Source organism: Trachurus japonicus, chromosome 21, assembly GCF_045865225.1.
Source record: "Trachurus japonicus isolate A0001 chromosome 21, Traja_1.0".
Classification (NCBI taxonomy): domain Eukaryota; kingdom Metazoa; phylum Chordata; class Actinopteri; order Carangiformes; family Carangidae; genus Trachurus; species Trachurus japonicus.
The window spans coordinates 36,193,707-36,210,255 of NC_140927.1; the positions used below are offsets into that span (position 1 = coordinate 36,193,707).

The 16,549-nt window shown below is 41.0% G+C and overlaps 1 protein-coding gene across 1 annotated transcript; it reads right to left on the bottom strand.

Annotated features, from left to right (window-relative positions):
• Nucleotides 1–9,213: 9,213 nt before the first annotated feature.
• LOC146965734 (GTPase IMAP family member 2-like) lies at nt 9,214–11,775 on the bottom strand. Its single transcript, XM_085765113.1, has 3 exons — nt 11,759–11,775; nt 10,794–10,897; nt 9,214–9,995 (listed from the first exon to the last, which is right to left on the bottom strand). Exons 1-3 carry the CDS (start codon nt 11,773–11,775, stop codon nt 9,214–9,216), a joined length of 903 nt encoding a protein of 300 aa, XP_085621239.1.
• Nucleotides 11,776–16,549: the final 4,774 nt, after the last annotated feature.

The following is a 16,549-nucleotide window of genomic DNA, read 5'->3' on the forward strand; positions in this document are numbered from 1 at the left end:
TACTATTTAAGTTCATTTGAATTAATTATTAATCATTTTCAGTTAAAAACACTAATATTTAAATTTGTTTGATGATATTAAACATTTAACAAATATGCCAATAAATAAATCAGGAAGGGGAGAAGTACTTTTTCACAGTATGTTAACTATCACCTTGTGTCCCTGGGTTGTTATTATGGTCTGTGTACAGACTCCTAAATGATGAACAGAGGTTAAGGTGTGGACAGCAGCTCTGAGGCCAGAGGGTCTGAATCTTTGACAGGACTGGACACACTCCTTCCATTGTTAAGTCGTCTTCATGATGATGATGATGTTAGACCTACTGGAAGGAAAGAATACACCTCCTAACCTCTGTCAGGTATCAGTGCTGCTGTTCTTAAGCTGCTGAGAGGTGTCAGTCACAGACCTCAGGTCAGTGTCAGTCTGACCTTTAAACAGCTGTTACCTTGTTTAACGGGTGTTATTTTTGGCTTATTTGTTCTGTGACAGTCACAGTGATGTTCAGACACTTCAACACACTCCCATATCACACTCTGTTTTCAGTACCATCTGTTTCTACAGTCTCTGTCTTTACTTTCACTTCGTGCTGTGGTTTCCTGTCTGTGTTCCCTCTGTTAACGACAGTGTTTGGTCTGACAAGAGATGTGAGGATGTGGCCGCCATTTTGTTCTGGTTTCCTATCTGTCATTTTGATCCAAAGGTGAATTCAGGTAAGCTATGTGGAGCAACAGGTTTGAACTGGTTTACTGATTCTAATCACAGAGACTCTGACTTTAAACACAGACACACACACAGTGTTTGTTCTCATGTGTGGTGCCACTCTGTTGTGATGTGATTGGTTGGTTTATTGTTAAATAAAACTGTAAATACAGGAAATGTAAATGTAACACACATGTAAGTGTGTGTGTGTCTCCTCTCCAAGGTCATGTCACCACTCCTGTAAAAACACTTTCAGTTTCTCCGTCACATCACGAGCTGCGACACAGACGTCCATCAAAGTGACAGATATATGAACAAACAGCGGACAGGACAAATAACCTGGGGGCGGGTGTGGGTGATGATGCTCCTGTTGCTTGGTTGATGGTCATGTACATCTGCTTGTTAACTGTATTTTTTGTGGATCATATTTTCCTAAGTACATGAATAAAAAAATCTGAAATGAATCCCCTCATGTTTAAAACTAAAGAAGTTCCAGGACTCTGTGTCTGGATGGTTTCTGTCTCTGTGAGAGTTCAATACTAAGGCCTTTACACAACAAGCCCGTTTTCATTCAAAATAAATTTGACCTCTTGTTGTGTCGATCATGTTTACACTGAATCATCCGTGATTAGAGTTTTCAGAACAGGTTTGATTTTCTTTCTGACCACATCCCAGCTGAGCTGCCTGCACTGAGTGTGTGTGTGTGTGCGTGTGTGTGCGTGTGTGTGCGTGTGCGTCATCCACTGTTCATGATGATGGAAATTGGTTGTCTTGTTTTTCACATGTGGCTCCAGTAGAGCTAATAATCAATAATCTGGACCATTGACATCCTGAAATAAACTGTTGATGTGATCATGTTAATTCTCAACGTGTGACCACTTTTGTCTCCGAAGTTTGTAACAGAAAATAAAAACTCTTGTAATAACACAACATCGGACTCTGTGTGTAAGGATTAAAAAAAACATACGAAAAAAACGGACTTGGTGTGCAAAGAAAAAAAAGTCACCATGAATAATAATCAGATTGTAATAATAATAATAATGATACCCTAACAATAATAATACAACTTTATTTCACATACAGACAACACAGAGTCCTCATTCATACCTGCTCTGACGCAGATGGACAGACAGTAACACCTGCAGCTCAGTCCGGGTCTTCCTCCGGTCCCGGGTCTTGGTCCAGCTGCTGTAGACTGTTGAAGAGGCTCCGCTTCACTGTTCAGTCAGTCTGAGTCTAGATGACTTCCGCCACTTTGTCGCCTCTCACAGGTCAGACTCGGTAGCTACGTCTCCACGGTGTCTTCTTCCACAGAGAGGTGCAGTCAGATCCAGATAAAGAAGGGCGGCTTCAGTAGGGCCACGGATGAAAAGCTCCAGCTTTACAACCATGAACTCCACTGGTATTGAAACCAGTGTTAACAGAGCTGCTCTTCTCTTTTTTTAATTTAGAGCCCAACAGACTTCTCCATACTGCCAGAGCTGCCTTTAGTTTCACTCTGTGGTTTCCTGTCTGTGTTTGTTCTGTTAAAATCACCGTGGCTCTGTTTTACAAAAGAGGAAGTTAAAGTCTGAGATTCACTACGATGATGTTTGTTCTGACAACAGAGAGGGTGCGGCTGCCATTTTGTTCTTGTTTTCTTGATGGTCTTACAGTGCACAGGTATGTGAACCAACAGGTTTTTAACTGATTTACTGATCCTGATTAAAGCTGTAGAGACTCTGCTGGAACTGAATATACCACCGGGAAATGAGTTCCTGGTTCCTGTGGTCAAAATGTGCATACTCGTTTCCTTAACTGTTTGATTCAGTCTGTGGGTTTTTCTGCTCTGAACAGTCCTTCAGCTGAATAATGCCATAATGTAGGCATACAACAAGAATATAAACAGCAATACCTGATCAGCCCATTCCTTCCTCCCTCTCACCTCCCAGGCTGCAGGTCCACACTTGAATTGAACCACTTGAGCCAGTTGTTTCAATTACTCAAAGCTTTATTAAGAGCGACCTCTGCTGGCCAAGTGCGAGGCTGCAGTCAGAATTAGGCAGTCTCGGGGGGGGACTGGAGGGTTTTACTGTAATTGCACACACCCATCCACACATGCACACACACCTCAATGAGTAGTGTTGGAGAAACTTCTTTTGTAGAAAACACTTTTTGTTCTGAAGCATCTTTGCTTTTATCAGCCCTGGATTTAAAGTAACGTTGTTTTAAAATGTTTTGACGCACTCACACACACACTAAGACTGTATATCATGTTGTATTTACAAATAAAGATTAATGACTGTGTGTTTTGTGTTATTGAGGAGAATGCTGGGGAACTATGGCAGGGGGTTATTATGTGGGATGGGGAACACTCAAAGATTTTTATTGAGGTAGCCTACATTATTTTTTCAAGAGTTTTTGGAGTGAGACGGTTTCTCTTTAGCTCACAACTTGGACAATAGTCGCTCATAAGACACAGATGATGCTGGAGTGCATAAAAATCGTTTTGCCATTGAGGGTATACATTGAATGACAATGATTTAATTAAACGCATATTAGACTGTGCAGGGATAATGTTCATGGTCGACCTCACACCGTGAAATACCCCACCGCAAAAATGTTAAAATAAATAAATAAATAAATTAGTGGCCTGGAGAAACATAATTATCACTGAACAGGAAGTTCAAAAAGTAAAGGCTGACAACCTGTGTAGGTGGTGTGTTTATACTTTGGTATTTTTTGTGTGCTGCCATTACTGCCCTTTTTGCTTAGTTTCCAATTGTTCTATAGCACTTGAAGTAGGCACTGCACATGCACACTGCAACACACTGGAGGGCAGTTCAGGGGTCAGAATGTGGATTAGCAGCAGTGCTACGTACAGAGCAAAAAGGTTTTTTTGACCATTACACTATGTTATGTGACTATTAGGATATTGTAGTTGTTTAGAGGGACAACGAGGAGTTTGTATTTGCTTCTAATGCTGCGTTCACATGGAGTCCGGTAAACGGCAGACGGCATGCTGGACTCCATGTTAGTGGACGAGGCAACGGCAAACGGCAATGCTGTCCCGAGTTCAAATATTTAAAATTTTGCCGTCTGCCGCAACGGTAAACTCAACCGAACATGACGTGTGAGTACGAGTATGTTGACATTGTCATAGCAACATGGTGACGCATCCGACCCGCAGTTGTGCCATACCGTCAGTTTGTTTGTTTTTACCATTCCGGTCTGCCGTTTACCGGACTCCATGTGAACGCAGCATAAAAAAGTCTCATATTAATGTGGATGAATCTCCGTTACCACTTGTTAATGGGCCCATTTTAGATAAATCTATGGTTTTGTCTCTATGGTTATTTTGTTATTATTAGTAGTGGTGGAAATGCTGGGCGAGCCGACCAGCATTTCCTACTTTCGCGGACGCTGCCCGGCGAGTCATGAGAATAACGCCGCCGAATCGCCGTTTATGGTGGGAACTACGACGGTATCTGATCGTCTTTGAACCTCTGACTTTAATTCTCGATTATTAAAAACATTCTGGGCAAGACGTCCGTCTTGCGCCGGTCCAAGAATATTACCGTGCGCGCGGAGGCTCATGGTAAATGTAGTATGAAAACACTTTGCTTTCCAAAACTCCTAGTTGTCCCTTTAAGCTTCATCTGTGGACCTTGTGTGGAATATCTTCATGTGTGAGCAATCTAAGTGAAGCTTGGATGTATATGGATGGAGATACCTCAATGTACAAGAAAGAGAAATAAAACTACAAAACGACTACAACCTGATGTGAATTTTTTTTTAAAAAGCTACAGTACAAACAGGAAGTTGTTTGAAATATGAAACAACACAATAAGAAAGAAGCACTTCCTGTCATTAAGAGTAGGCCTATTGTAAAAAAGTAGGTGCTTTTTGAAGGGCTGACTATGAAGTCATTGCAAACTAATGACTTAACTTTATATTCAGTTTTTTACTCTGTGACAGAAAAGTCAACAGGACAGGGGGCCGTATTAACCCACTGGAACGACACATATCGCCGCCTGAACTAACCTTTCAACAAAGGCTTTTAAATTTGTTTGTATCCTGTTTCATTACACAGCTTGACCTTGAAAACCTTCCTGGATACTATTACTGCAACCCACATGAGTGCTCTATCTACTGTATCTGTCTGTTGACTTCTGCTGTTCCATGTTTCTACCAGCAGGTGTCTCCACAGGTTCAAGGGTTCATGTGTGGAGGGAGATACAGTGAGCCTGTCCCATTTCTCCACACTTGGCTCAGTGCGCTTGGTTACCACACTTTGGTCACGTTTTGCCAGCGGAACGTATATTTACATATAGTGTGCAGCATGGATTAAGTGGCCAAGCGTGTGTGGGTAGATTTAAAAGCAATCGGGACACACTTGACAAGTGCAGCCTGTGCCATTGTGCACAGGAGCACAACTACGACACACACACACACACACACACACACACACACACACACACACACACACACACACACACACAGCAACAGTTTTAATCAACAGTGCTGCTGGATCACAGTCTCATCTGCTCCTAAAGTGTCTCTATGCGCAAGATTCAGATCATACATCTGATTAATTTTGTTTGTTTGTTTGTTTTTAATTAAATAAAACAAACAAGAAAAACTAAAAAATAAAACCATGAACAGAGATGATGAATATAAAACATGACATTAAAAAGTCAGAATTATGACATGGAAAGTTAGTTTCATTTTATTGAGATTAATTCAATCGTATTCCTAAACGTGGCTTGTTGCTCCCGGTGACAGCAGACTTCACCGTGGTGCATTGTGGGATTTATACTTGGCCAAATACCGCTGGGATGCGGTCTTACCTTAAGTGTGGGTGAAGTGCAAATCAACACGCTGCACTTTCAGTCGTTGGAGAAACGGGACACACTGAACACTGACACTAAGAACATGAACGCACACGCCAAGTGTGTAAGTGTGATCGAGTGTGCAGATTGGGACAGAATCCTAAAAATGAAGATTTCTTTCAAATGGGATGAGATCATTGAAATAATCTGGGATGAAATCTCTGTGTGGTTCATACCGTTGCTCACGGCAATCAGTGAAGACAACAGTGGAGTTAGGCAAATGACATCTGCGTGTCAAAACTAAATGGTGCCAGAACGTTCCCCTTGAGTGGAGACATAAGCAGGAGAACAGGTTAATCAGCTCCTGTGGTGGTTCAGGTTCAGGTTCTCCCTGGTGGTGACTTCTTCAATATTTGACTATAAAAACCTCAGTTATTCCTGAACATGAACACAGAGCTAAGACAAAGTTCAATCATGTTTAGATTTAAAAACTCCTTACAGTAAGTCGCTATAGAGACGTCACTCCTGAGACCAATCTCACATTTTGGTCAATAATACACAGATTTTGTGTATTTTTGTGTTTCTAAAAACTGGTTTTGGTCCTTTCTTTGAGTGAGGTGGTTGATTCTGTTTTCACCTTAATCTTCTTTTTGTGTTTTTGTAGTAAGTTTGAAAAATTGGTTGCAGTTTCCTTCAGAGGCTCAGCTGTAAATGTATTCTTGTTTTGTTGTCTCAGTTTTAAACTGAGAAACAGTGAGGATTGTTTGGTTTCTGTACACTAAAATGTGTTTAAAGTCATTATTTTTCATGTTTACTAAATCATGTTATTTTATCCCAAAGATTTAAATACAATAAAAGCCACAATCTGTAACTTCTGCTATTAGGGGTCTCTGGACAACGACAGTACTCAAAGGTGATGTCATGAAGCAGTGTGGCATCATGGGAATTGTTGTATTTTCCTGGTTTGATTCCATCAGTGTCATAGTCTGTCACATCCTTATAGAGACAGGATGTCTGAGTTTCTTGATTATTAACATGATTATTAAACCTGTTTCTGTCTGGTGGTGGTTTGGTTTATTGTGTTGATCTGATGATCATTTGGCTTGAGTTACATACTAATAAAAATAAACACAGATGAATGCTTTACTTTTCACAACTGCTTTTAGTGGATGTGATTTACCTGATCTGAGGAAACGTCAGCAAACGTCTCATTAAATGAGATAGTAACCCTCTATAGCAACATACAAAACTATTTTATGATCTAATGACCCAGAGAGAATTATTCTGTCAATAATAATAATAATAATAATAATGGATTACATTTATATAGCGCTTTTCTATACCTGATACCCAAAGCACGTACAGTAACCATTACCTATTCATTCATACACATTCACATGAGGCAAGTTGGGTTAGGTGTCTTGCCCAAGGACACTACGACAGAGACTGGGAGAGAGATACTGTCAGCTGAATATAAGGGTGAAGGTTCATTTATTGCCACTATTAAACATGTTGATGTACCTAAAGAGAACAACATTTGTCCTCTTCTCTGGCTCGAGACGAACTGACAGTAAACAAGTGAATAAAGAGATAAAGTCCCCAGCAGCAGAGGGATAGAGGTTCTGTTGTAAATCTCACAGCCTCTGGATGGAAGCTGGACTATAGTCATGATGTCCAGTCCTTAATGCTCCTCAGCCTTCTGTCTGAGGGACAAACAGTCCATTTGCTGTCCTTCATGAAAATACATACACGACAAAATGGTATGCCAACTGCACAGACAGTAACAGGATATCATTAAAACAGTAATCAAAACAGCTGAAAAAATCATTGGTCTTCCTCTTCCCTCCCTGGATGACATCTTTCAGATGCTCTGCCTCCGCTGTGTGAACAGCATCCTGCAGGACAACACCCATCCATCACATCACCTCTTCACCCTGCTTCCATCTGGCAGGGGCTTCCGGGCCTGAGTTCATCTGAACTCTGGAGCAACCAAAAAGTAAACCCTGGTCCACCTGAACACCTGAGCACCTGGGTCACCTGGGACATCTGCAGTGTGAAGGCTCAGTGGACCAAACACAGGACCAGATGTAGAGAGTCTCTGTAGCCTACACAGTGAATCTGTAACGTAGCAAAACAAACACCTTGTCGTCTGTCATCGACCCTATTTTCCTCCGGTGCTGTTTTCCTTTCTTTTTCTCATTGTCAGAGTGAAATGCAGCTGCCTCGCTGCCTCTGACCTGATGGTCAAATTAAACAGCTGCTGAGCCACGATAATTTAAGTTGAAAGGTTAAAAACGCATGTGGCATATTTCAACAGCTAATTTAACGCGCTGCTCCATGTTTGCTGCTTGTTTTTGCACTAATTTTGTTCAATGGATGAGTGCCCTTTTCACCTGTGTGACGTAATTCGGTGCGCTTCAGAAACATGTGTGAAAGCAGAACCGAAACAAGTGATAAATACAACAATGTTACAGCTTTCATCTCCTCTATCATTTTATAAAATCTTGTCAATAGAAATTTCCAGAGCCCGTGATCAAAAGGCAGCTGAGAAAGTCAAATGAATATGCTTGTTATGTACTGTTGATGTTGTTGATGTGTGTTTCCCTCCCTCTTTTTTTCTCTTTTTCTTTTCTCCTCTGTAATCGTTCTAATGTTACCCCTGGGACAAGGGTTGGGGCAAGGGGTGTGAATGGAAATGTAATGAAATAAAACAAAATAAAAAATTGATCACAAAAAACCAAAACAACTTTCAGCTCCACCATCGTACCTAGTCCTCAGCTTGACAACAGACCAGAGACGGTGACACTGAAACTGCAACACCTTTATATTTATTACAGACAGACACAGCAACAAAGCAGCTGAAGGATTCTGGAGTGTGCTCAGTACAGGAAGTTCAGAGGAACAGTAAATAAATCTAAAATACAACGGTTTTCATGATGAGCTACACTGTGATTAACAGTTAATACAAATAAAGTGAGCTGTAAAATAATTATTAGCCTACTGTTGTATTTACAACTGAAGCCTCCACCTCATGAGGTACTGAGGCATGCTGGGAAATACAGTCATCAAAAGGAAACATAACATCAACTAAAGTAAATATACAGTTAACAAATACACACAATTTCAACACTGATAATATGATCATAATTATCAAATGACATAAGTGATTCTTAAACCTCTAAAATAGATACAGGTTTTAGATATGGGTCAAAGTAAAAATTCACTAACATACATCAACTCCATGATGATGACAGCTTTGAATCATTTAAAGAGTTATTGAAGGAAGTTAAGCTCCCGAAGACAGTCTTATTAACACATAAAGAATGAGTCAAATAACAATTGATAAAATTTAAACAAGGAACTGGGATAAAATCAATAAGCTGTTGTTACCACATATTCTTGGATTTGAATAATACAGTGCAGATAGAAGAGAGATGGAAAACTGAAAAAGACATATTTATTACATGAACATGTTTAATTCTAGTCTCTGTGTATATTGACTATATAAATCAGTCTGCAGGGTGGGACACCGTGTATGTAACTTCACAGACAACACTCAGGGCAGAGGTCAAGTCTCCACTTATGGAGAACAAATTAAAGAGACTAAACTCTAATAAGATTATTATCAGCTCAGGGCTCTTAATGGTCTCTAACATAAAGTTCAGAGACCCCCCACCCCACCCTGCCCCCTTCAACTTGAGTTTCAATTTTCCTTTTTGTCGTCAGTGAGCAGAGGTTCTTCGTCAGAGTTTTTGTCACTTTGTGAACTCCCCCTGATTCTTTTACTAAACAAACGCTTTAAAAATTCAATGAATCTTTCCCATGCTCCTGGCTTGTTCCCCTCCTCCCTGATGAAGGTCTCAGCCATCCTGAACAGATCAGAGGTGAAGTGTTCTCCTCCGTTATCTGAGACCATCTGATCTACTGCATCTAGGAACCTTCTGACCTGCTGCCTGTTTCCTCTCTGGGTGTTGTCAATCACACAGTATCTCCCTCCACACATGGAGACTAGTTTAGAGACATGTCTGTTAGACTGGATCATCTCATCCATGGAGTGACCTTTCAGTCCGTCTCCATGAGTGAACAGGACCATGGTGTATTTAGAAGCTTCAGTAGAACCAAACAGTTCTGGTAGAATCTTAAACAGTTTTTTATCTGCTTTAGAGACTCTGTCCAGTTTGACCACGATAACAAAGGCATGTGCTCCTGGACTGGCCTCTACTATTGATCTCCTGATCCCCTCATACAGCTGTTCAGGAGTCAGGTCTTCATCAGTGAACCCAGGAGTGTCCACTACTGTGACCTGACGACCTTCGACCACTACTGACCCAGACACACACTCTGCGCTGACTGAGTTAAAGCCACATCCTGATGTAAACCTCTCAGATCCAAAGATGTTGTTTCCTGATGAACTCTTCCCTACTCCAGGTCGACCCAGAAGAATGATCCTCCTCTCCTCCAGCCTGGATGGGACCACTGGAACATCTGGAGAAAGGACACGCATATGAAAAATAGTACCAGTTGCTATTTAAATTTGTAATTCCAGTTAACATAGAGGTTTGTTCTTCACATCAGCTGCTCAATGAACCAGTGGAGCTGTGAAAACAGATATTTTGCTGGATTGAGGAGGTTCATGTTCATGTGGAACAACCTGGTGCTGAGACAGAACAGAGAACAAGTTCTCAGATAAACTGTAAGTCAGCATCACCAATGAACTACAGTATGGTTTAATAACCAGTTAATCCAAACAACAGCTCTCATTACCTGGTTACCTGATCCTCACCTGTTTATGTCATTATTAACTATTGTTTGTTCATGAAGGCGTCTGAATATGACGATTGTTCACATCTGTTATACCTGTCTGCCCGTCAGGTTTAATAAGGATGTACAGTACTGAAATGAAATGAGTACTGAAATCAAAAACATTTCGAGTGTAATTCTGTTTAAAAAGAGACATAAAGAAATGATTCTCCAGAGGTACATTGAATAATTCACACAAGGTGTTTGCTTGCTTACTATTTGGATTAAAATGTGGCAGGAAATGGTCAATAAACATTTACTTTCTTTGAAAATTAAGTTTGAAAAAATATTCTATTTAAAAACTTTATAACCACTTTTGGTATTCGGTATTATTCGGTTATTCGGCCAAGCGTTTTGATTTTATTCGGTATTCGGCTTCGGCCAAAAAATGCCATTTGGTGCACCCCTACTTTGAGACAAACTGGTGGTAAAAATGGGCTATACAAATACAATTACGTTGCCTTGATAGAGACAGTGACTCACCTGTTCTCAGGTATCCTGCCTTCAGCAGCAGCTTTCTGACCTGTTCTTTGTCTTCACTCTCGTTGTTGAAGAGGTGATAGCCCCCCCCAAACTTCTTAACAACACTTGTAGTCCAGTAATTTTAGGCCAAAAAAGGGGTCAACGTTAAACAAATTGCAACAGAAGCAAACTCAACTGATTTTGTATCCTCAGCGTGTCCTGAGTGAGGGAAAAAAAGCCCCGAAGAATCCCATTAGGGGAAAGTTTAGAAAAACACCCAAACATATCCCATTCATACGCATATAAAAAAATTTTTTCACGTGAATAGGGTAAAATTTTTAACCTTTAGATATCTCCATGAAAATTACTGAGTTGATTACTTATATTAAGACAAACAAAAAATGTATTACAAGTTTTTTGAAATTCTTTGTTAACATGAGCAAATTTGCATAAATTTGTATAAATTTGCATAAATTCCACCGTTTTGACGGCACATGTATATATGAAGTTGCTGTGGTGGTACCGGCATGAAAACTGGAATGAGTTGACTCCATCAGTCAACCGACAAGTTGACCACTTTAAATTTCAAGATGACTGCAATTTCTCAAGACAGCCACATCCTTAGTAGAGCAGGTATGACATGAGCCAACAGTGCATAATCCAATTACGTATGGCTAATTTGCATACATACAGCACCTGATCTAAACATTGGGTAGAGCAGGTGAAAATGTCTTGTTCAATCTTGTTAACATATAATATGTTAACAAGATTGAACAAGACATTTTTTAACTGTAATATGATATTACAGTTAAAAAAGGAATGGAACCAATTTAGGCCCATGAGCATTAATAGAGACGGAGCATGTCATACCTGCTCTACTAAGGGTTAAGGGATGTCTTGAAAAATTGCAGTCATCTTGAAATTTAAAGTGGTCAACTTGTCGGTTGACCGATGGAGTCAACTCATTCCAATTTTCATGCCGGTACCACCACAGAAACTTCATATAAACATGTGCCGTCAAAACGGTGGAATTTATGCAAATTTATGCAAATGTGCTCATGTTAACAAAGAATTTCAAAAAACTTGTAATACATTTTTTGTTTGTCTTAATATAAGTAATCAACTCAGTAATTTTCATGGAGATATCTAAAGGTTAAAAATTTTACCCTATTCACGTGAAAAAATGTTTTTATATGCGTATGAATGGGATATGTTTGGGTGTTTTTCTAAACTTTCCCCTAATGGGATTCTTCGGGGCTTTTTTTCCCTCACTCAGGACATGCTGAGGATACAAAATCAGATGAGTTTGCTTCTGTTGCAATTTGTTTAACCTTTTCTCATAAAATGACTGGACTATTGGAAGTGAATCATCTTCCTGTCCAAAAACGAAATCTATCAGTCTCATGCTCTTCAAGGCGTCTCCATGAGTGAACAGCAGGTAGCTCTTCCTTATCCCCTCAGGACCCAGGACTCTCATCGCTGCCTCCATGGCCTCCTGCTCCTCTCTGGTGAAGCGTCCAGCTCTGATCACCACCAGGAACAGACAGGGTCTGGAGGACTTGATGAGGTCCTCACAGAAGATTTTGATTTTCTGCTCAGTGTCCTCTGTGTCTAATATTCCTGGAGTGTCGATCACTCTGATCTGTTCCCCAAACACTTGTCCTGTTCTCTCACAGATTTCTTTAGTGACGGGTGTGAAGGACAATCTGGACTCTAATGCTGGTCGTCCTAAGATGGTGTTTCCTGAGGCACTTTTACCAGCTCCTGCTTTACCAAGGAGGACGATGGTGAGAGCTGGATCCATGGTTAGGAACCTGTAGAAGTCAACAAAGAGATGACGGTAAATTACAAAAATGGACAGTCTGAAAAAAAAGTCTGTTGAGAGGAGAGTGTTTCTACTGACCAGAGGTGAAGAAAAGTGTAAAAAAAGAAAAAAAGAGGAAAATATGCTTTAAGACACTGTTTCCAGTGAGACTTTAAGTAATCTATGAAGGAGAAACATGCACCAAAAACTATGTAGAGGAGACAACAAAGGACTTCAGGTCAGTTGTTGAACCAGCTGCAGCAGATTAAACACCTGATCTGGCAAATTTCAACAAAAGGTCAGCAAATAATCTTCATCCCACTTTTTTCATCTCTACTTTTTCAATCCAATCCAATCCAATTTATTTATAGAGCACATTTAAAAACAACCAAGTTGACCAAAGTGCTTTACACAAAAAACAGTGAACAAATCAACATTCAGTAAGAAAGCACAACAGATAAAAAACAGCACAACCAATAAATAATAAGACCATAGTTGCTAAAATATTAGGATTTCAAACTGTGTTAAAAGCCAGGGAGTAGAAGTGCGTTTTAAGACGTGTTTTAAAAACAGCTAGGCTAGGGGCTTGTTTCACGTGAGGGGGGAGGGAGTTCCAAAGTTTGGGGCCAGCAACAGAAAACGCACGGTCCCCTCTACCCCTGAGTCTGGTCTGAGGGACCTCCAGGAGCAGTTGGTTTGTGGACCTGAGGGACCGAGAGGGGACATAGGGCTTTAAAAGGTCAGTCAGATAAAAAGGGGCGAGCCCATTAAGAGCTTTAAAAACAAACATTAAAATCTTAAAATCAACTCTAAAATGAACTGGGAGCCAGTGCAGCGATGCAATGACTGGGGTTATGTGGTCAAATTTACGTGCACCAGTCAAAAGTCTGGCTGCAGCATTCTGGACCAGCTGCAGGCGGGAGAGTGAGGACTGACTAACACCCATATATAGACCATTACAATAGTCCAGTCTTGAGGTAATAAAAGCGTGAACAACTTTCTCAAAGTCTAAAAACGATAAAAACGGTTTGACCTTTGAAAGCATTCTTAGTTTATAAAACCCGGCTTTTACTACAGAATTGATCTGAGTATCTAGTTTAAAATCACTATCCATTTTTACCCCTAAATTTGTGGCCACTGGAGTGACAAAGGGTCCAAAGGGACCTAGGTCCATTGTAAAGTTCCTTGGGCTGCCACTAGGTTTAAAAATGATGACCTCTGTTTTACTTTCATTAAAATTTAAAAAGTTTAAGGCCAACCAGGCTTTGATGTCATTAAAACAGTTTAAAAGCAAATTAAAAGGGCTTCCATTGTTTTTAAGAGGCAAGTAGATCTGTGAATCATCAGCATAAAAATGGAAAGAAATGCCATATTTCCTTAAAACTGAGCCAAGCGGAAGAAGATACAGGGAAAACAGGATAGGTCCAAGTATGGAACCTTGGGGGACTCCACATGAAAGTGGGGTTGATGACGAGGTAGAGCCCCCAAGGCTCACTTGAAAACTCCTGTCATTTAGATAGGACCTGAACCAATCCAGGGCTATTCCTTTGATGCCAACACAGTGCTCAAGGTGGGAGATGAGTATATGATGATCTACTGTGTCAAACGCTGCTGTTAGGTCTAAAAGCATGAGGAGGGCACAGTCACCAGTGTCAGTTAAAATAAGAAGGTCATTAAAAACTCTTAAAAGAGCAGACTCTGTGCTATGAAATGATTTAAAACCAGACTGGAACACCTCAAGAATGTCATGCTCATTTAAAAACGACTGTAATTGAGAAAAGACCACCTTCTCCAAAATCTTTGAAATAAACGGCAATTTAGATATGGGGCGGTAGTTGGAGAGCACCAGCGGGTCCAAATTTGATTTCTTAATTAGAGGCTGTACTATCACCTGCTTAACTCATTGAGTGCCAACCACGTAATTTCTCGTTTTTCGTTCCCATGCGTTGAGTGCCAAAAACGAAATTTTTCGTTTTTTGCTTTTTTTTTAAATTATGAAAATAGACACTTTAATACACATTATATGTAAATTTGGGGACTCTACGACGAGGAGAACTGAAATAGATGACGATCAAAGTCACATGACAGCTCATGATCTGGAAGTTTTTATCATAACTCGGCTTCTGCAAACGGAGTTCTGCATGCAGATGCAGCGCAGCTGCTCCGCTCTCACCTGCGCTGCTGCTCCAGCTGCTCGAGCTGCTCAGAGCTGAAACAGGAAGCTCTCAGCCCACAGTCCCGCCCGGTCTTCATCTGGAGCAACACCGTGTCCTCCCCAAAGTCCTCCCGCGGTAAAATCTGATGGTCTCTGGGCCAAAGCAGACCGGCACCACCGACCCGAACCACAGACGGACCGCGACCACCGGTGGGACCGGTGTTTCCGAGCCGCTGTGGCCGACAGACCCTCACGTTCTGCGGCGAGAGGCTGTGACACGGCACGGTGCGTCTGTGTTATTGTTGTTTAGTGGCGCCCCCCCCGCCCCCGATGGTGGTTTTGTGAATAGAACAACAATTGTTGTATATATTTATCTTACACGAGCCCTTTGATCCAGAAATGCGAGTGTCAGAAGAGCGACAGACACAAACAGAGCACCTTTCATAAAAGACGCTCTATCTCCTTTTCTAGAAAAAAAGGAGGGATTTTGGTGAAACCCAGCCATGTTTAGCTTGACTTTTCTCAGGAACGGAGGCACGTAGAAACAAACGGTTTGTGATCATTTGAAGCATAAAGTTAAACCTTTCAATTGAGCTACAGTATGTGTTGGTGGCAATAATATAGAATACACTATGGCTCTACATAAAAAGTCAAAAATGGTCTAAATTGCCGGTACACTTGACTAAAACTTTGGAAAGGAGCGCGGCACTCAATGAGTTAAAATAAGATGGGACAACACCAGAGGTCAGACTACTGTTTATAATCTCAAGAATACTCATGCCAATTGTGTCCCAAACCTCTTTAAAAAGACGAGGAGGGATGATATCAGACGGACAGTTTGATGGTTTGAGTTTGGAAACAACTTCAAAGAGACAGGAGAGGGAAACTGGTTCGAACTGGTAAAAAGCAGCAGGGGACTGGGGAGTAATGGATGGGTCCGATAGAGGAGTTAAAATATTGGCTCTTATCTTATCAATTTTATTTACAAAGAATTGTAAGAACTTTTCGCAGATCTCTGGGGAAGTTTCATAAAACGTGGATTGGGGAGGATGTAATATCGCATTAATTGTATTAAAAAGAACGCAAGGTTTATGGCTATTTCTAGATATAATATCAGAGAGATATTTACACCTCTCTTTTTTAAGGATTCTCTGGTAGTTCTGCCAGCTACTTTTGAGAATGTCATAGGAAACCTGTAGTTTATCTTTCTTGAATTTGCGCTCAGCCCTCCTACAGGCCTGCCTGGCAGAGCGCGTTGTCTCGTTCATCCATGGTTCATGTTTACGCTTGGGCTGCAAGCATTTAATCGGCGCAACCGTATCGAGGACAACATTGCAGGTGGACAAAAAAGACGCCGTCAACTGCGTTGTAGTAGGGCAGTCAGGGACACTATTTGACTGGACAGAATGGATAAAAGCTGCAGAGAATTTCGGAGCAGTAGCTGGTTTTACCAAACGTGTCCTACGGACTGGGGCGCGCACCGAAGCATCACGACAGGGCAGAGAGACATCAAATATAACAGGCGTATGATCAGAGAAAACAGCATCATTCACTAGAACATTTGAGATGGGAACTCCATAAGACAAAACCAGATCAAGTGTGTGTCCATGTATATGAGTAGGGTTACACCCCGCCTTTCCGAAGCCCCGCCTTTCCGACAATAGACTTCCATTCATCGTAATAGCGGGGTTTTCTATTTTTTCTAAAGACCCCGCTATTCCGAAAAGGCTATTGGGGGAAACCCCCAGTGCGCAGTGCGCATTGATCCTTTTTTCCTTTTTGGGGTCAAACGGATCATGTGCATAATTAACTGCAAAA